Consider the following 22453-nt stretch of genomic DNA (forward strand, 5'->3'; position numbering starts at 1 on the left):
TACCGCCATGTACCGGAGTTCAGCAAAAAACTTCCCCAACTCCAGCACTACCCCCAGCGTCAGCCATCTCTATGTATAATAAATGTAATAGAGCCAAGCATGTTACAGTACAGGTACATACCCAAGTAAATGTCCCAGCGCTTCTAGGCTAAATCTAAAATGCCAGAGTGTCTGGATAATAAGCAGTATGTCGGTTCTCATTCTTCTCTAAGCTAATGAGAACCTACATACTGTCCAAGGGAAGCCCTTGGGCCCATAGCCCCCAATATGCAAAGCAGAGTACAGTCGGTTCTGAGATATGCTGCAGAGCCCCAGAAATAAAAGACTGCACTTACCTCCATGCTGAGGAACAGCATGGTAATCTCACAGTGTCAAGTTGTCCACTCTTCCTCCTGAGGTCCTGTGAAGACAGAAGGGTCTTAGTTAACATTCTTTAAGACCATACACAGAAGAGCAGCACAAGTATGGGAGGCGCAGTGAAGCTAAAACTCCACCAGTTCCCATAGCCTAAAAGGCTATCACTCCAGAGACTGCCCTATAGAAAAATAGTACACTTTGGCACCATTTAAAAATAAAAAACTCTTGATTGAAGAATCCAAAACTAACACCTCACTTTACCTCTTCCTATCACTAATGCAGGCAAAGAGAAAGACTGGGTTGGGAGGAAAGGGAGGAGCTATTTATGCAGTTCTGCTGTGGAGCTCTTTGCCTCCTCCTGCTGACTAGGAGGCAAAATCCCACAAGCAAGGATGAAATCCGTGGACTCATCGTATCTTGTAAAAGAAATAGGCCCCTAAGAGATAACATTTGGGATCTCATTCCCCTCAGTTTTGAAAATGCCTCCCTCCCCCTCCTTGAACACTGCCGAGGTGCATAGTTAAACACATAGGTAAAGCTCCTAAAGTGTAGGGCTGTGACCCCCAGCTATATAGTACCTGAAAGGAGAGTACTATTAGATAGCTACTGAGCCTGAGTCACTTACATGGGATAAAGCACCCCTCCACAGTGTCTTACCAGTATACTAAGGCCTATGTCCCTCACAGGCTGCTGATCCAGTAGAGAGCCCATCCAGTCAAAGTAAATAGACTGCAGATGATACTGTGGATACACCTGTAACCCCTCATGTGGAGGCTAAGGGACAGGGTCTCCATTACACCTGATTGCAGTTATGGCTATTAGATTACCCACTAGAGTAATGGAAAGCAAATAAAATAGGTCATAAGTGCCCCTGTTTCACTTAGAGTCTTCTTAAATCTTCTTGAAGTGAAGTTGCCTAGGGGTACTGGAACCCAAAACAGGTCTGAACCCACAAATCGTATGAAAAAAATAATAAACTCTTGTTAGTAAAGCACCTCTGAAATCTTCAACCTCTCTCCTCAGAGGCCAAGAACAAAACTGGAGAGGGAAAGGAGGTGAGAGGGGCTAAAACTCTGAGAGTTCTTGACCTCATTCTGATAGGCTGGAATATAGCCCACATGTTATGAAGAAACAAACTCTCATCAGCTAAGAAGGAAACACAGATTTTTCTTTTTTACAGCAAATTTTGGAAGAAATGGGCTTTGACATGGTGGTTCCTAAAAGATAAAAAAAATGCTCCATTTCAGATTCCCTGGGGTGTCTGCTGCACTACCCAAAAGCAATATGGGCTGAATTAATGAATATATAAAAATTCCTGCTTTAAAAAACAGAAATGGTCAATTTGGCCCTATAAAACAAAAAGTAGAAAACCTATAAATGTGGGGTACTGGTGGACTCAGATGTAGCTAAACAAATATTGAGGAATTTGTCTGCAGTGGCACATATCAGGATTTCAATATTCACAATGAAAATGCAATATTGTGTAAGTTTATGTGTAAAACAAAAAAATACCCCATATTCTGGCAGATATTGCTAATCAAATGACCACATAAAATGTGTCAAAACCCACAAATGTAAAAATTCTGAGATGTTTTCTTTTTTTAAATATATACTCTCATGTAGCAATTTTTGTTTGTGTAAAAGATGAGACACTTAAAATGCCAACATATTACATTTTTACAAATTTTAGTTTTGAAACAATAATGTACTTATTGTGGTAGGTGACCTTTAACTGCCAAAAATAGGCGACCATCCTACACACAAGGTATTTCCAAAATCGGGATAAATAAATGCATTTGTTTTAAGATATTTATCCTGAGCTGCACTAGTTGTGTATAAATTATTTAAGGCCAAACTTACCATTTCTTTACATTTTACTCATAGTAGATGATGACGTATACACATACACACACACAGCTATTTTCAGAAACCCCTATCTGTCCTTAAAATAAACAATATATATGGGTGCACTAAATATAATAACAAAAAAGCTCTTGCCCTTTGTGCACAAATTAATTGTGAAAATATTGGTCCTGAAAGGGTTAAGATAAAGAGAAAATAGAATAGAAAACTATTTGGAGCAATACTGCCCCCTAGTGAAGAAAAAAAAGAGAGAATTACTGTATCTACTAAAGAAGGAAAAAGTGTACTATACATCATACTGATCCTAAGTTATTTACAATATATGACCAAAGGTATGAAGATACCCTTACTAATTATTGAGTTCAGGTGTTTTGAGCCACACCCATTGCTAACAGGTGTATACAATCAAGCCCATAGCCATGGAATCTTTACAGACAAACATTGGCAGTACAATGTGTTATACTGAAGAGCTCAGTGACTTTATACAAGGCAAAATCCCGTAGGATGCTGCAAGTTAGTTTGTGAAATTTCTGCCCTACTAGATCTGCCCCAGTCAACTGCAATTACTATTATTGTAAAGTGTAAGCATATAGGAGCAACAATAGCACTGCCAAGAGGTAGACCACACAAACTCACAGAGTGGGACTGCCGAGTGCTGAGGCGTGTAGGTCATAAAAATCACATATCTGTTGGATCACTACAGAGTTCTAGACTGCCTCTAGAGGCAATATCAGCACAAGAACTGTGTGTCGGGAACCTCATGAAATGGGTTTCAATGGCTGCTATACAAATGCCTTATATCAACATAAGCAAAGTCAAGCATCAACTAAAGAGGTTACACAAAGAAAGTATGGGGGCTTATAGCACTATTCCCTACTGCAGGGTGATTAGATGTGATATTACCTTCTAACGATTTTAATTTATAAATAAAGGCTATGTTTTATCAGTAAGGAATAGTGCTTTAAGCCCCCATACTTTCTCTTTTTTTGTGTAATTTAATTGTTATTTTGGAAAATTAGCACCTTATCTCATATAAATATTTTTATTGGATAAGTTTTTCCCACGCCTTTGGATTGTAGTGCTGGTTAGCCCTTATCTGTTAATTAAAGCAAATGGAGTGGTGTAAGGAATTCCACCACTGGACATTTGAGCAGTGGAAATGTGTTTTCTGGAGCAATAAATCACGCTTTACTATCTGGCAGTCTGATGGAAGGATCTTGGTGTGCCGGTTTGCAGATGAACACTACCTACCAGAAGGCACAGTGCCTACTGTAAAGTTTGCTGGAGGAGGGATAATGGTCTGGGGCTGTTTTTCAAGACTTGGGCTACGCCCCTTAATTCAAGTGAAAAGTCATCTTAAAGGGACAGTCTACCATAGAATTGTTATTGTTTTAAAAGATAGATAATCCCTTTATTACCCATTCCCCAGTTTTGCATAACCAACACAGTTATATTAATACACTTTTTACCTCTGTGATTATCTTGCATCTAGGAACCTTCTTCCAGCCCCCTGATCACATGACTGTGACTGTTTATTATCTATTGTCTTGCAGTTAGCATTTTAATGTGCTAAATCTTAAATAACCCCCTGTGCCTGAACACAGTGTTATCTATATGGCCCACGTGTACTTTCTGTCTCTTTGTGTTGAAAAGAGATTTAAAAAAGCCTGTGATAAGAGGCAGCCCTCAAAGGCTTAGAAATTAGCATATGAGCCTACCTATGTTTAGTTTAAACTAAGAATACCAAGAGAAAAATGCAAATTTGATGATAAAAGTAAATTGAAAAGTTCATTAAAATTAAAATTCCTATCTGAATAATGAAAGTTTAATTTATACTTGACTGTCCCTTTAATGCTACAGAGTACAAAGACATTTTAGATAATTGGGTGCTTCCCACTTTTCTTTCTACATACTTAAAGGATGGAAAGGTCAAACATGAAATGTGCATAGGTGCATTTCAATTTGAAATATAATCATTTTTGCAATATTGATTGATGATTTTCATTAGCAAAAATGCTTCTAGTAAAATGTATTACTGTTTTTCTATGGCATACGCACATATCCTTTGAGGGCCCGTGCACCATTATTCAAACACAACGCATTCTTAGAGAGCTGGAGGTGGTGTGTATTGCACCTGAAGACATAATTTGTGTCATACAAGCCACTGCTGACTCTATGAAAAGGTGTAGTGTTTGAATAGTGGTGCACAGGCCCTCAAAGGATATGTACGTATGCCACTGAAAAACAGTAATAACTTTTACTAGAAGCATTTTTGCTAAAGGAAGTATACTGCAAAAATGTTTTTCTTTTAAACTGAAATGCTCCCATGCACATTTCATTTCTATCTATCTATCTATCTATCTATCTATCTATCTATCTATCTATCATATTAATATGAAATTAGATCAATGACAAAATCTGAATTAAGCAGATGCTTCTTAAAGGGACAGTTTACTCAAATTTTTTCTCCCCTTCAATTTGTTCCCAATGATCCACTTTACCTGCTGGAGTGTATTAAATTGTTTACAAGTAGCTCCTTTACCCTTATATTGGCATTTGAAATAGTTGATTTAGCCAGTGGTATCCCCACCTATTCTGAAAGTTTGAGGCCGCAGGTCCAAGCTATAGATAAGCTTTGTAAACACAGCCAGCAGAAGAGATTACACTCCCAGTGGGATATAGCAGAGACAAGGTAATAAAATGTTGATTTTCCATTGTTCTCTCCAAGTACTGGTGATTGGTTTACGGACAGATATAAGATAAAGCTATATGTACACAATGTGATACAGTAATGAGATCTGATTATACCTACAAATTTTAACCCATTTTATTAGGTTGTGGCTTCAAAACACAAAATCAGAGCTTTAATATACACAAATAAACCTTAAAAAGCTAATTTTCATAAATTGTTTACTCTGCAGTTGGTAAAAAAAGCAATTGTAAACACATTAAGGGAAAAACTATTTTATAGTATACTGTCCCTTTAATGTAAAAAGAAGCACCTGTCATGCTCTTTCTAAATGTGTCTCCCTCTTGCAGCACCTGGGAACACATTGAATACCTCCTTAGTTTATGTTATCATCTAGGTCTGGTTTGCATTCTTTTCTGAAATGTTTTTTTTTTTTTTAAATAGCTTATCCATGATACGTTGATTTTAAAAAATGTAGCTAATAATCTCTTGTAAGTTTTTTAACTTGAGGAAACCGTTTTGCCTCAGTCGAATAAATTGAATTTTGGAAAACCTTTTTAAGGCGATTGTGATGCTATGTAACTGCTCACAGAATATTATCTGGGGTGTGTTTTTTATAAAACTTTACTTTTAAAAGGCAAATCGCCTCTCAGTCTGACATTTTAATAATGTACAGTACTTTTGTTTGCACTACAAGTGGATACACTGTTGAAACTTTCTATACTGAGATATAGGGGCCGATTTATCAAAGGCCGAATAGCCCCTGATGCCCCTGTTTCCGCACGAGCCTTCAGGCTTGCCGGAAACAGCAGTTATGAAGCAGCGGTCTTAAGACCGCAGCTCCTTAACTGGTCCGCCTGCTCTGAGGCTGTGGACATCAATCCGCCAGATCTCATATGATTGGGCAGATTGACACCTCCTGCTATCGACCGATTGGCTGCGAATCTGCAGGGGGCGGCATTGCACAAGCAGTTCACAAGAACTACTTGTGCAATGATAAATGCCGACAGCGTATTATCGCTCAAAATATCGCTTACGCTAAATCGATACTTGCTCTCAAGTGAGTAATACCAGCGCATGTTCGCATTGTACGAAAGCATTGCGCTCATGGGAGCACGCTTCCATAAGCTCCAATGGGAGCCTCGTTAAGTCATGCAGTGATGAACAGAAAATATAAATATATTTATGTGTATATATACACATATTAACACAAATATATATGTATATAAGCATATACATATATATTTACTGGTAACACAATGTTCCAAAAGACCGCAATGTAAAAGCACTTTTCAGTCCTGTTTTTTTCTAACACTAGTCCACACATGCCACTTTTAACCCCTAGAAACTGCTCTGTGCATTATTTTTTTATGGAAAAAAGGACTCTACTTTGGGGGCAATTGGGCCACTTTTAGAAAATTAACCAGAGATCTTATGTCTGGTTAATTTTCTGAGTGCTAATTGCTACTGTGAGCTTGAGGTAGCAATAACCAGCCACTTGTAATGGCAGGTTATTTATCGCGCGCCCACAAACGGGCAGATTCACCCATTTACAGACAGACGATAAATTAGCACTCCACTTGAAATCTAGGCCTTTATTGGCAAAAGGATACCAAGTGGTAAATTTGTTACCAGAAAAATTGAATTGAATTTTTTTAAACAGCGTAAATTAGGAAATCTTTATTTTGGCTTCCTGGTCCCTTTAACAAATTTACAATTGTTTTAAAACATCTGCATCATTCACTTCAGCAAACTTTCTGTATATTGGTTTCAATTTTTTATGTCCAATCGGCAGTACATTACAATTAAATAAAATGTAATATTAATACAAGCTCACTGGTCATCTATAATAAGTGAATTGGTATACATGGTTTCTATCCAATTTACCCAGGGACCCCTTCACATATTTACTTAATCGGGATGGGAAAGTCAAAATTAAACTTAGATAGAGAATGTAATTTAAAAACACTTTTAAATTCACTTCTATTTAAAAATGGGCTTTGTTCCATTAGTATCCCTTGTTGAAAAAGAATATGCAAATATCCTACACTAGTGGGAGCTAGCTGCTGATTGTGATTGGCTAACTAGATGTGTTTATGTAGCTGCCAGTAATGCAATGCTGTTCCTTCAGCAAAGGATAACAAGGGAATGAAGCAAATTTGATAATAGAAGTAAATTGGAAAGTTGTTTAAAAATGAATGTCCTATGCAAATCATGAAAGAAAATTTTGGGGTTCCCTGTCCCTTTAATAAACTTATTAAATAAAAATAAATTTAAAAAAAAAGCTGGAAAAAGCTGGTTACCATCATCCAATACTTGGAAAAATATCTATCATAGGCTTAAAAGTATGGACAGCAGCCACCCTCTTCTGCATTCAGCAGTTAACGAAACTGCCGAATGCACGTCTACTATATTATAGTATAGAAAACAAACTATATAGTAGCATATTTATATCTCAATATTTCTTTAAGAGGGTATTAACTATTCAAGGTAACATTACATTTCCCACTATAAAAGTTCCCACTTACTAGATAAAAATAAAAAGGAGCTTGTCAAAGCTGCAATAGCTTTTTACAGGTCACGTGTAGAGTCTCCCTCTCATATGCGGATTTGTTTCCCATGATCATGGCTCTTAAAGGACCAGTAAATACATAAATAACAAATATATGATAAGAATACAATAGCATTTACTCTGAACTTAAAATGAGTAGAAGATTTTTTTCTAACAAATTTCAGTTATGTCTATTTTTACTTCCCCTGTACCATGTGACAGCCATCAACCAATCACAAATGCACATACGTGTATTCTGTGAATTCTTGCACATGCTCAGTAGGAGATGGGGCTGTGTAATTAGTAAATTGGAACTCGTTGTTTCTTGTAGAAGAAAAGGAAATGTATGCTTACCTGATAAATTGATTTCTTCTACGATACGACGAGTCCACGGATTTCATCCTTACTTGTGGGATATTATCCTCCTGCTAACAGGAAATGGTAAAGAGCACCACAGCAGAACTGTATATATAGTTCCTCCCTTCCCTCCACCCAGTCATTCGACTGAAGGTTTTAGGAAGAGAAAGGAAAAGCTAAAAGGTGCCTGAAGTTGTAAAAAAAAATATAATCTGTCTTAAAATGACAGGGAGGGCCGTGGACTCGTCGTATCGTAGAAGAAATCAATTTATCAGGTAAGCATAAATTTCCTTTTCTTCTACAAGAAACGACGAGTCCACGGATTTCATCCTTACTTGTGGGATACAATACTAAAGCTACAGGACACGGATGAAAGGGAGAGACAAGACAGAGACCTAAATGGAAGGCACCACTGCTTGAAGAACTTTTCTCCCAAAAACAGCCTCAGAAGAAGCAAAAGTACAAAATGTGTAAAATTTGGAAAAAGTATGAAGGGACGATCAAGTCGCAGCCTTACAAATCTGTTCAACAGAAGCATCGTTTTTAAAGGCCCATGTGGAAGCCACAGCCCTAGTAGAATGAGCCGTAATTCTTTCAGGAGGCTGCTGTCTAGCAGTCTCATATGCCAGGCGGATGATACTCCTCAGCCAAAAAGAAAGAGAGGTAGCCGTAGCTTTCTGACCCTTACGCTTTCCAGAATAAACAATGAATAATGAAGATGATTGACGGAAATCCTTAGTTGCCTGCAAGTAAAACTTCAAGGCACGGACCACGTCCAAGTTATGTAACAGAAGCTCCTTCTTAGAAGAAGGATTAGGACACAATGAAGGAACAACAATTTCCTGATTAATATTCTTATTTGAAACAACCTTAGGAGGAAATCCAGGTTTGGTACGTAAAACCACCTTATCAGAATGAAATATAAGATAAGGCGTATCACATTGTAACGCTGAAAGCTCAGAAACTCTTCGAGCAGAAGAAATAGCAACTAAAAACAGAACTTTCCAAGATAACAATTTAATATCTATGGAATGCATGTGTTCAAACGGAACCCCTTGAAGAACTCGAAGAACTAAATTCAAACTCCAGAGAGGAGTAATTTGTCTAAATACAGGCTTAATTCTAGTTAGAGTCTGACAAAAAGACTGAACATCTGGCACATCTGCCAAACGTTTGTGAAGCAAAATTGACAAAGCAGAAAATTATCCCTTTAAGGAACTTGCTGATAACCCTTTCTCCAATCCTTCTTGGAGAAAAGACAGAATCCTGGGAATCCTAACTTTACTCCATGAGTAACCCTTGGATTCACACCAATAAAGATATTTACGCCATATCTTATGATAGATTTTTCTAGTGACAGGCTTACGAGCCTGTATCAAAGTATCGATGACCGAATCAGAGAATCCTCGCTTAGATAAAAACAAGCGTTCAATCTCCAAGCAGTCAGCTGCAGAGAATGTAGATTTGGATGCAGGAAAGGACCTTGAATGAGCAGGTCCTGTCTCAAAGGAAGTTTCCACGGTGGCAGAGAGGACATGTCCACTAGATCCGCATACCAAGTCCTGCGTGGCCACGCAGGCGCTATCAGGATTACTGAAGCTCTCTCCTGCTTGATCTGAGCAATCACGCGTGGAAGGAGAGGAAACGGTGGAAACACATAAGCTAGGCTGAACGACCAAGGTACTGCCAATGCATCTATCAGTTCGGCCTGAGGATCCCTCGACCTGGATCCGTAACATGGAAGCTTGGCATTCTGACGAGATGCCATCAGGTCTAATTCCGGTCTGCCCCATTGGCGAGTCAATGAGGCAAACACCTCCGGATGGAGTTCCCACTCCCCCGGATGAAAAGTCTGACGACTTAGAAAATCCGCTTCCCAGTTCTCTACTCCTGGGATGTAGATCGCTGATAGATAGCAAGAGTGGGCCTCCGCCCATCAGATTATTTTTGATACTTCTATCATCGCTAAGGAACTCCTTGTTCCCCCCTGATGATTGATATACGCCACAGTCGTGATATTGTCCGACTGGAATCTGATTAATTTGGCCGTAGCCAACTGAGGCCACGCCTGAAGCGCATTGAATATTGCTCTCAGTTCCAGAATATTGATTGGAAGTAGAGACTCCACCTGAGTCCAAACACCCTGGGCTTCAGGGAATTCCAGACTGCACCCCAGCCCAGTAGGCTGGCGTCCGTTGTCACTATCACCCACGAGGGTCTGCGGAAACAAGTCCCCTGGGACAGATGATCCGGCGACAACCACCAAAGAAGAGAGTCTCTGGTTTCTTGATCCAGATTTATCGGAGGAGATAAATTTGCATAGTCCCCATTCCACTGTCCGAGCATGCACAGCTGCAGTGGTCTGAGATGAAAGCGAGCAAACAGAATGATGTCCATTGCCGCTACCATTAATCCAATGACCTCCATACACTGAGCCACTGATGGCAGATGAATGGACTGAAGTGCTCGGCAAGTATTTAGAATTTTTGATTTTCTGACCTCCGTCAGAAATATTTTCATGTCTACCAAGTCTATCAGAGTTCCCAAGAAGGGAACACTTGTTTGTGGAACTAGTGAACTTTTTTCTATGTTCACCTTCCAGCCGTGAGTTCTCAGAAAAGACAACACTGTGTCCGTGTGAGATTTTGACAGTTGATAAGTGTAAGGGTTACGCTTCCTCTCGCTATATACTGTCCCTTTAAGGCCTGCCTATTTAAAGCACTTCCTCCCTAACCTCAATGCTGGTTTATTGAGAATTGTTACTAACTGAACTTCCTCTCAAGATTCAGCTCTCCTGTGTTGCTAAGGTTTTCATACCTTGGTCCTGATATCCTTATCCTCAGCCTGTGTAACAGTGTCCGTCTTGCAGCCTGTCAGCACAGCCTGGAACCGCAAACCGCACAGTGTGGGACAAGAGCCTTTCCGCAGCACACAGCACCTCCTACGTCATCAGACACCGCCCGGTGCTTCTCTCCCTGCCTGACAGGAACGCTGCCGTTTGCTAACAGACCGCTCCGGGTTTTGGCCTCCTTGAACTCCAGAACTCTCACCGTAAGTACTACTCAGTACTATTTGCTAAGAAGGTCTCTGTGAATCATATCTAACATAACCCCATAACTGCCTAAATTGAACTGTTACGCTAAACCTAAAGCTGTATGTAATACCGAGCTAAATTCTATATCTCTGTGATAGATGCCACTGTGAATACAGAGTCAGTATCATATAATATCTACATCCCTGTATTCACCTGGCATATATAAAACCACTAGGGAAACCACTAGACATCTCTTTTGGTTTACCTAGCGAACATCAAACCATTTTTCTACAGAAAGATTCTGTTAAAGTTTCTGTTACAAACTCCAATAAGTTAGTATACCTGAGTTGACTAACCTGAGCATTACATAATAAACCAGCCCAAAAGGAATAGGAATTGTGCTATAATATTCCTACACAAATAATCCTGAAAAAGTTTTATTTATTCTTTTTTTTTCTCCTTCAAGCTCTTTCTTTACATACAGTTGAAATGGAACAAGACCCATTAAATGAAAAAATTCAGGTTTTATCAGATAGGCTGGATGCCTTATCTGGATCATTCCACGAACTACAAGTGGAGAATCCGGCTTTAAAAGCCTGTCTAAGGGAGGTTTTAGCCCCTAAAGCTCCTGCTACTGAATCTCTCCCAGAACCCCTGGTCTCTCCCCCAGAGAAGTTCTTTGGCGACCGTACACGCTTCAGAGAGTTTAGGAATTCCTGTTTACTCCTCTTTGAAATGAAGCCACGCACTTATCCCACAGAGAGGGCTAGGGTGCTAACAGTGATCTCCTACCTCAGGGGAGAGCCCAGGGCCTGGGCAGACACCTATTATGAGAATCACGACGCCATCTTGGGGTCCCTCTCAACCTTCTTCAACCAAATGTCAGCTCTTTATGATGATCCATTTAAGCAGGTATCCGCAGAAAATACTCTCAGATCTCTGAGACAAAGAAAGAATCCAGTGGAAAACTACATTACACAGTTCAAAATCTCAGCTCGAGATTCAGAGTGGAATGAGGTTTCTCTTAAGACGCAATTTCGCATAGGCTTATCTGAAGAGATAAAGGATGAGCTGTCTCGCATAGGAATCCCTGATTCTCTTGAAGAATTGTTCACACTCTGTATTAACATCGACAGACGTCTCAGAGAACGGCGAAACGAAAGAGCCAGTAGCTCAAAAAATGTCTTCCCAGCACCATCTTATCAAGTAAAAGAAACCCCACAACCGATGGATATTGGGTTTATGAAGGGGCCTCTAACCCCCCAAGAGAAATCAAGAAGAAAACTACACAGTCTCTGTATGTACTGTGCCTGCCCAACCCATGAAGTTAAGGATTGCCCAGTACTCTCAAAAACTAAGAAGGGTAGGTCACTCAATCATACAACTACTCATATGTTGAAAACAACAAAAAATTCATATATAACCATCCCAATTCTTTTACAGTGGCAACAGTACAAGACAACCACTGAAGCCCTTGTGGATACCGGATCGTGTAGGAATTTTATACATTGTGGTTTTGTGAAACGAAATAAAATTCCTATTGAGTGTAAAACAGCTCCAGTCTCTGTGAGGGTTATTGATGGCTCTTTTCTCTCCTCTGGTCCTGTTATGAAACAGACCATACCTCTCCAGGTAACTGCTAGCACTTCTGTTATTGACACCTGCACATTTGATGTTATATCTTCTCCCATGTTTGACGTCATATTGGGAATTGATTGGTTACGTACACATAAACCAACATTCAATTGGGAAGACTTCTGTCTTACCTTTACTACCCCTACACTCTCCTGTCTTAGTGTTAGTAGTACTAAACTCCCTCAAACAGAAGTTTGTACCTTACCCACACATTATGCCGAATTCTTAGATGTCTTTGATAAAAATGACTCTGAGAGCCTTCCACCCCACAGGGCCTATGATTGCCCAATTGATTTACTCCCCGGGGTCTCAATCCCTTATGGTCATATATATCCCCTATCAAAACCGGAGTTAGAACATTTAAAGAATTATATTGATGAGAATCTAAGGAAAGGGTTTATCAGACCCAGTACATCTCCTGCTGGAGCCGGGATTTTCTTCGTTACTAATAAAGATGGTTCGTTGAGACCCATCATCGACTATAGGGAGTTAAATAGGCGCACACGTAAGAACAGGTACCCCCTCCCACTCATTCCTGAGTTAATCGAAAGATTAAGAGGTGCCTCGGTTTTCACCAAATTGGATCTCCGGGGTGCCTATAATCTGATACGAATGAGAGCTGGAGACGAATGGCTCACCGCTTTTCGGACTAGATACGGTCTATTCGAATATACGGTGATGCCATTCGGGTTATGCAATGCTCCAGCAACATTTCAATGTCTCATCAATGACCTTTTCAGGGACATTTTGGACGTATATTTAGTGGTCTATTTGGACGATATTTTGATCTTTTCACAAGACCTAGACCAACATAGAGGACACGTAAGAGAAGTACTCACTAGATTACGAAAAAAATAATCTTTACGCTAAACTTGAAAAATGCATATTTGAATCTAGTAAGATTTCATTCTTGGGTTATGAGATCTCTCCTTCGGGAATTAAGATGCAAAGTGATAAAGTACAAGCAATTCTGGAGTGGCCTACCCCTCAATCAAAAAAAGATGTACAACGTTTCCTTGGGTTCTCTAACTTTTACAGAAAGTTTATCCCAGGATTCGCTGCCCTCACAAAACCTCTGACAGATCTTACCAAGCTGGATCTCAACTTCCGATGGAATAGTCAGACCCAATCAGTCTTTGACACACTAAAATCGAAATTCACTTCAGCTCCTATTTTACAATATCCAGATACAGATAAACAATTCATACTTGAGGTGGATGCATCCGATTTCGCCATCGGCGCTATTCTTTCCCAACGGAAATCATTTAAGGATCCTCTCCATCCAGTAGCCTTCTTTTCTAGGCTCTTGCAACCAGCTGAATTAAACTACCCTGTCGGTGAAAAGGAGCTTTTGGCTATTAAGTGTTCTTTTGACCACTGGAGGCATTTATTGGAAGGCGCACTTCAACCTACGGTCATATATACTGACCACAAAAATTTACAATATCTCCAATCTAACAGAACTCTCTCGTCTAGACAAATGAGATGGAGCCTCTACTTTTCCCGTTTCCATTATATCATCACCTATCGACCGGGTTCTAGAAACGGTAAGGCCGATGCCCTTTCCAGGCAAGCCCTAAAACCTGTTCTTGATATTGAACCAACTACGGTAGTACCTAAAGATTGTATCATTGGGCTTCTTACTAATCTCGAACCTCTACTCAGGGATGCTATGGCCACTGATACTTCTGTACCCTTTCAGGAATTAACCCAAGATTCCAATGGTATTTTCCGTAAAGATGGTAAATTGTATATTCCTTCAGAGTTAAGACCTACTCTCCTACGGATGGTTCACGACTCACCACTAGCAGGACATATGGGTAGGGATAAAACTACTGACCTACTCCTTCGTTCATATTGGTGGCCATCTCTACGTCTTGATCTTAAAAACTTCTTATCTAAATGTTCTATTTGTGCCACCTCCAAACCAGCAAGACAACTACCCATTGGGTTACTACAACCCTTACCTGCTCCTCGAATTCCTTGGGAGACAGTCTCTTTGGATTTCATAGTGGATCTCCCTATTTCTAGTAATTACACCACAATAATGGTTGTCACAGACTTGTTCTCCAAGATGGCACATTTTGTTCCTATAAACTCTTTACCCACTTCCAGGATTACATGCGACCTCTTTATACAAAACATCGTACGACTACATGGTATCCCTACTACTATAATCAGTGATCGAGGAACTCAGTTCACTTCGAAGTTCTGGAGATTCTTATGCAAAGCTCTACACATGGAACAGAAACTTACCACAGCCTACCATCCCCAGACAAACGGGCAAACGGAGAGGGTTAACCAGTGGCTGGAGCAATATCTGCGATGCTTCTGTTCCCATCAGCAGGATGCTTGGGCATCCTTTTTGCCTCTTGCGGAGTTTGCTTATAACAACAATAAAAACACCTCTACTGGGTTTTCCCCTTTCTTTATCAACTACGGATTACATCCACGTTTTACCCTGCTTCCAAGAGTGGATACCCCTTGTCCACAGGTTAATGACTTGGTAAATGACATTTCAAAAGTCTTCACTCACATCCATGGTAACATACTTCATGCTCAGGCTTCGCAGAGGCGGTTCTACAATTTGCGCCACCGAGCCAGCCCTCAATACGCCATTGGTCAGTTTGTGTGGCTTTCTACAAAGAACCTAAAGCTATCTTATCCTTGTAGGAAACTGGGTAAGCTGTTTTTGGGTCCCTATCCCATCCTCAAGGTGAACAGTCCCTCTACTGTCACCTTGCAACTTCCGTCCACTTTCAAGATTCATCCGACGTTCCACGTCTCTCTGATAAAGCCTTGTCATGACCCCCCTCCCTCATCTTCATCTTCCGATCCTGTGCTCCCTGAGTCTTCGGATCAGTCGTATGAGGTACACAGTGTTCTGGATTCTCGTATCCGTGCAGGAGTTTTGTTCTACCTGATCCACTGGAAGGGTTTTGGTCATGAGGATGATTCCTGGGAGCCGGCTTCCAATGTCTGGGCCCCTCGTCTGGTCTCCCTGTTTCACCGACGCAATCCGGACCGTCCTAGACCATGACCCTCGCTGTGGTTCCTTTGGGGGGCTCTGTAAGGGTTACGCTTCCTCTCGCTATATACTGTCCCTTTAAGGCCTGCCTATTTAAAGCACTTCCTCCCTAACCTCAATGCTGGTTTATTGAGAATTGTTACTAACTGAACTTCCTCTCAAGATTCAGCTCTCCTGTGTTGCTAAGGTTTTCATACCTTGGTCCTGATATCCTTATCCTCAGCCTGTGTAACAGTGTCTGTCTTGCAGCCTGTCAGCACAGCCTGGAACCGCAAACCGCACAGTGTGGGACAAGAGCCTTTCCGCAGCACACAGCACCTCCTACGTCATCAGACACCGCCCGGTGCTTCTCTCCCTGCCTGACAGGAACGCTGCCGTTTGCTAACAGACCGCTCCGGGTTTTGGCCTCCTTGAACTCCAGAACTCTCACCGTAAGTACTACTCAGTACTATTTGCTAAGAAGGTCTCTGTGAATCATATCTAACATAACCCCATAACTGCCTAAATTGAACTGTTACGCTAAACCTAAAGCTGTATGTAATACCGAGCTAAATTCTATATCTCTGTGATAGATGCCACTGTGAATACAGAGTCAGTATCATATAATATCTACATCCCTGTATTCACCTGGCATATATAAAACCACTAGGGAAACCACTAGACATCTCTTTTGGTTTACCTAGCGAACATCAAACCATTTTTCTACAGAAAGATTCTGTTAAAGTTTCTGTTACAAACTCCAATAAGTTAGTATACCTGAGTTGACTAACCTGAGCATTACAATAAGTTGACGCCTGGATCAGAATATCGTCCAGATAAGGCGCCACTGCTATGCCCTGCGGTCTGAGCACCGCCAGAAGGGACCTTAGAACCTTTGTGAAGATCCTGGGTGCTGTGGCCAACCCGAAAGGAAGAGCCATTAACTAATAATGTTTGTCCAGAAAGGCAAACCTTAGGAACTGATGATGATCCTTGTTTATAGGAATATGAAGGTATGCATCCTTCAAGTCCACGGTAGTCATATATTGACCCTCCTGGATCATAGGTAATATTGTTCGTATAGTCTCCATCTTGAATGATGGAACTCTGAGAAACTTGTTTAGACACTTGAGATCTAAAATGGGTCTGAAAGTTCCCTCTTTTTTGGAAACCACGAAAAGATTTGAGTAAAACCCCTGCCCCTGTTCCAGTTTTGGAATGGGGCAAATTACTCCCATGGTAGAGAGATCTTTTACACAGCCTAAGAACGCCTCTCTTTTTATCTGGTCTACAGATAATTGTGAAAGATGAAACCTCCCTCTTGGGAGAAAATCCTTGAATTCCAGTTGATACCCCTGGGTCACGATTTCCAGTGCAAAGAAAGAAAGTCTGCCCCCTACTAGATCCAGTCCCGGATTGGGGGCCGCCCCTTCATGCTGTCTTTGTAGCAGCAGCGGGCTTCTTGGATTGTCTACCTTTATTCCAAGCCTGGTTGGGTCTCCAGACTGACTTGGATTGAGCAAAATTCCCTTCCTGTTTTGTGGAGGAAGAGGAAGCAGAGGGTCCTCCTTTAAAGTTTCGAAAGGAACGAAAATTATTTTGTTTACCCCTCATCTTAAACGACTCATCCTGAGGTAGGGCATAGCCTTTACCTCCAGTAATGTCAGAAATGAAGAAATGATTTCCTTCAATTCAGGTCCGAATAGGGTCTTACTCTTAAAAGGCTTAGCTAAAAGCTTAGATTTTGATGACACATCAGCAGACCAAGATTTGAGCCATAACGCTCTATGCGCTAAAATGGCAAAAACTGCATTTTTTGCCGGTAATTTAGCAATTTGAAAAGCGGCATCAGTAATAAAAGAATTAGCTAGCTTGAGAGCCTTAATTCTATCCAAAATGTCATCTAATGGAGTCTCAACCTTCAGAGACTCTTCTAGAGCATCAAACCAAAAAGCTGCTGCAGTAGTAACTGGAACAATGCAAGCCGTAGGTTGTAAAAGAATACCCTGATGAATAAATAATTTCTTTAGAAAACCCTCTAACTTTTTATCCATAGGGTCTTTGAAAGCACAACTGTCCTCAATAGGTATAGTTGTACGCTTAGCCAGGGTAGATATAGCTCCCTCCACCTTAGGGACCATTTGCCAAGAGTCCCGAATGGTGTCTGATATGGGAAACATTTTCTAAAAATTAGGAGGGGGAGAGAATGGTATACCTGGTCTATTCCATTCCTTTTTTACAATTTCTGAAATTCTTTTAGGAACCGGAAAAACATCAGTGTAAGTAGGTACCTCTAGATATTTGTCCATCTGACACAATTTCTCTGGTGGTATCACAATAGGGTCACAATCACCAAGAGTCGCTAAAAGCTCCCGAAGTAACAGGCGGAGGTGTTCCAACTTAAATTTAAAGGACATGACGTCCGAATCTGTCTGAGGTAACACATTCCCTGAGTCTGAAAGTTCTCCCTCAGACAGCAATTCCCTGACCCCCAACTCAGAGCACTGTGAGGGTACATCGGAAATAGCCAATAAAGCCTCAGAAGATTCAGTATTCACATAAATACCTGACCTACTGCGTTTACCCTGTAACACTGGTTATTTAGATAATACCTCTGTAAGGGTAGTTGACATAACTGCAGCCATCTCCTGCAGAGTAAAAGAATTAGACGCACTAGAGGTACTTGGCGTTGCTTGTGTGGGCGTTAAAGGTTGTGACACTTGGGGAGAATTGGATGGCATATCCTGGTTCTCTTCAGATTGAGAATCATCCTTAGTCACACTTTCTTGACCTAAAATATGCTTTTTACAATGTAAGGCCCTTTCAGTGCAAGAGGCACACAATGTAAGAGGGGGTTCCACAATGGCTTCTAAACACATAGAACAATGAGATTCCTCAATGTCAGACATGTTGAACAGACTAGTAATAACTACAATAGTCGTTAAACACTTTATTTATTGCTTTAAACAATTTTTTGAGAAACGTGTACTGCGCCTTTAAAAAATAAAAAAGCGCACAAATTTTCCAAAACTGCTTTAAAACGTTAATTTACTCTTTAAAATTAACTATACCTAATTAATGGCTCCAAAAATTATTGCACCCCAAGAGTAAGGGGAGAAATTAACCTCTAAAAGGTATTTATAGACACAAATATGTTAAATTTGTCAAAAATACCCCCTGCTGTGGCGCCTACCTGCCCTCAGGGTACTTCAAAATGACTCAACAACGATCCAGATAAGAGAACCCCTGCCTAGGCTCAACCGGAGCTAATGCCTGCTGCTTCTCAGCCAGAGTAAAGTGCGCGTCTGAGCGCGCAAAAATAAACCCTGCCCATCATGTCCGATGATCCTGTAGGCCTGAACAACCGCATGGTGAAGCGGTTTTAAAGTATAAGCCATGTGGAAATATTTAACCCCTAAGCACACTCCCAATACAATCAAAGTGTGTATTTTAAACAAAAAAAGCATATTCCTGCCTCTCCCAGTGTCTCTTTATAATGTTGTGAAGCCCATTATAATGCTTGGCCCAATATGTCAAATTAAATAAAATAAGCACAGGTTTCTCAGTAACACCCCTTTGTTTTACAGGTCTACTGCTTACCCCTTCCCTTGCAGGGAATTAAATGTCAGCCAGTTCTGATATATCAAGTCTCCTCAGAAATAAAGGGCTGCACATACCTCAATGCTGCTTGTAGCATAAAACCGTTCTCCACACTGAAGATGTCTCTTGTATTACCTTCAGAAGCTCTGTGGGAACCAACGTGGATCTTAGTTACATCTGCTAAGATCTTCAACCTCAGGGCAAAAATCTTCTTTCATATCCCCCTGAGGAAAATAGTACTCACCGGTACCATTTAAAATAAAAAACTTCTTGATTGAAGAAACTAAAAACTAACACCTCACTTTACCTCTTTCTAGTATAACACAGGCAAAGAGAATGACTGGGGGTGGAGGGAAGGGAGGAGCTATATATACAGTTCTGCTGTGGTGCTCTTTGCCACTTCCTGTTAGCAGGAGGATAATATCCCACAAGTAAGGATGAAATCCGTGGACTCATATCTTGTAGAAGAAATGACATGCTGTATTTGAATCATGAAAGTTTAATTTGACCTGACTGTCCCTTTTAAAGGCCTTTCTTGATGCAAGTTCAGCTCAGTTTAAAATGTACAGGTAAAGACGGTGTTGTTTACTTTTTTATAGTGTTACGAGGTGGAAGTTTCTACAATCTCCCTTCAAGACATGAGCAGTACATTATCTTTAACGATACTGCACCAATACTCAAACTTGTAAAGTGGTGAGGAGGATTATTGCGATTAAACCTTTTTTTTTTTTTACTTATTTGAAGGTATTAGATAGATTGGATATAGACACCTTATTTCTATGGTTATGTATTATCTTAGGAGGGACTGAATTCCCTTTTGTATCTATTGCTTTAAGGACATATTTGCACTGTTTTTGTTTTTCTGTGTATTAGGTTATTAACTATAAAGTAATTTAAAAACAAATCCTCCCTCCTTTTAGTGGTAGATGCAATATCACATTTTTATTTAAAACCTTTATTATAATAATTCTCTACAATTTGAAAGATTTCCTGGTAATTAAAAAAATACTTACAACCCTCATCACATTAAAACAAAATAAAGCCCTGTAAAACCAAAATTTAATAACACAACAATAAAACCCCATAATATTTTTTTTCAGTAAATAAATTAGATACAAATAAAGGTTATAAAGTTTACCTCCTTTCCCTGTCCTCTTGATTGCATCTGCAATAAGCTCTGAACTGCTGCTCATAGGTTGAGCTTATATGAACATGTCATGGCTGTAGCAGGAAAAGGGAAGAAAACTTTATATCCTAAGAAGCAAACACCCCAGTATAGAGCAGATTCTTTTTTTTTTTTTTTTATATGTTCATTCAAATTAAACAGAGCAAAAACAATATACATTTTCAGAGCTCCCCCTGCTAATTAAGGAAACGAGACAAATCTTCTTTGATTTCTGCTTCATCCCAGGGCCCATGGATGTTATCTTTAAAGAGCTGTAGTCTGATAAGATAGTATGGAGAGACAAATGATACAGAGAAGAGTAGCAAGGAAAACAATAGTGCCCCCACTGATGAAATGAACATAAGCCACATGACAGCAAAGATAGCAAACAGGAATGTGATCACTAAGTAGGCTCCTGGTGTGTAGGCCCTAAGTTTTTTTTGTAGGCTTGGCCAAAGAGCAAAAATCTGGATGGCAAAGGTCACCATGGCAAAAGCATGAAGTGATCGTGGTAGACGGGAGGCAAGGCAAACTGAAGCAAAGATGGCCATATTTATGGAAAGGGTACTTGAAACTACAGCTGCATTGGCTCCATAATCAAAGAAGACAAGGTGTCCTAGAAGCATAAGTACAGACATGGCATATATTGTGTCTGTACTGATTGATTCTGTTAATGTTTTAAGCACTGGAGAAAAACCATAAGTAAAAGCACCAAACACCAGAGCACTCTTCAAGTCCGCCCAGCGGCTTCGCCCACTAGTCCTCCTGCCTTCACCATGATCTACTGCATCAAACAATATGTATCCAAGTAGAGTGACCAACAGTCCAAAACCGCACAGTCTCTGTGGAGACAGCATATCCTGATCCATATACCACCAAATAACAACAAATACACAAACACTGCATAGTTGTTGAATTACTACCCCCGATTCAAAAACTACTGCCCAATAGTAATAATTGCGTACATAGATATTCTTCCTCATCTCCTCCAAGAAACTCTCATCAACATAATTATCAGGGAATGGCTGGCGATCATACAAAACTTTTCTCCATGCAAAAGGACTCCTCACTGGACCCATGTGAGAATGTTCTTGTCCAAAAGATCTGCAGTAATGGCCTGGGTTAGGTGTCTGCAGTACCGGACTCATTTTGCCCCTTCAATTTCAGATATTGTTTAAACCAGATCCAAAGGCCAGTACCTAAAAACACAGCAGAGTAAAATGTTACTTTCTTACACAAACATTGCAGCAAAAATTGTAAAGACCCCTAAAATAGAACATATATAATTAGCCTTAGGCTATAGTTAATTAATTAATTTATTTAATAGCTTTATTATGCTTAGGTATTTAGACCTTATTTATTCTTTAGGTATTTACATGCACATTTATGATTTTCTAATAGTAATTTGTACATATATATATATATATATATATATATATATATATATATATATATATTATGTTTTTTTATATAAGAAAAACTATTTAATATGATTCATGTGTTTATGATTTTAAGGTTTATAAGAATGGAGATTATTTGAAATATTTGAATATTCTGTTTTTAAATATATTATGTATAGGTATTAATAATTGTTGATTAGTTTGCAACCATTAACTCTGTAATATTTTATTTATTTTATTTTAACTGCATGATGTAATTGGTAATAATTTTGTAATATGTGTTTATGTTGGCAAAAATAGATCCGTTTTAATAATAGGTATTAATAGTGGATTAATACCTATTGTAATTTATTAACAATGAACACTAAAGATGGACGCTAGATGGCAGTACTCTTGAGAAAGCTGCCAGTGGAGGCGGAGAAACGCGTTGAGGCTCTGAATGTTGGGAACCTAAGTGACGCTTGAAAGTAGAACTTTGACAGCTTGTTGAAAAAAGACCGGGTGGTGACGTCACACGCCGGTATCGCTCACATTACCAAATCCACTTTGGACGCTGGAATCCTCTGTACTTTGGGTTTCCCTATTTTTCTGCAAGTTGTTACATGTGACATGCTGTGTTTACTCTGTGAGTAGTTTTAATTGTGTGCATGTATTAAAGTTGTTAATCGGATTTCACACTATCCTGTGGAATTTTCTTGGTTTATGCGCTCTAGATCCTTCCTGTGATGTTACCTTGAATTTATGGAGTTTTATGTAAAGTAAGACAGCCAGAAAAAAAGATATGTTTATTAGTGT

The 22453-nt window shown here is 39.8% G+C and overlaps 1 protein-coding gene across 4 annotated transcripts in view; it reads right to left on the reverse strand.

Annotated features, from left to right (window-relative positions):
• Positions 1 to 20007: 20007 nt before the first annotated feature.
• PIGC (phosphatidylinositol glycan anchor biosynthesis class C) overlaps positions 20008 to 22453 on the reverse strand; it is a 212078-nt gene continuing 209632 nt past the window's right edge. For all 4 annotated transcript variants that reach the window (XM_053693234.1, XM_053693232.1, XM_053693230.1 and 1 more), the window contains one exon: positions 20008 to 21457. In XM_053693234.1, the coding sequence (XP_053549209.1) occupies positions 20456 to 21406 (951 nt within the window). In that variant the 5' untranslated portion in view covers positions 21407 to 21457 and the 3' untranslated portion in view covers positions 20008 to 20455. The remainder of the gene's footprint in view (positions 21458 to 22453) is intronic.

The sequence above is a fragment of the Bombina bombina genome, chromosome 10 (genome assembly GCF_027579735.1).
Source record: "Bombina bombina isolate aBomBom1 chromosome 10, aBomBom1.pri, whole genome shotgun sequence".
In the NCBI taxonomy this organism is placed as follows: domain Eukaryota; kingdom Metazoa; phylum Chordata; class Amphibia; order Anura; family Bombinatoridae; genus Bombina; species Bombina bombina.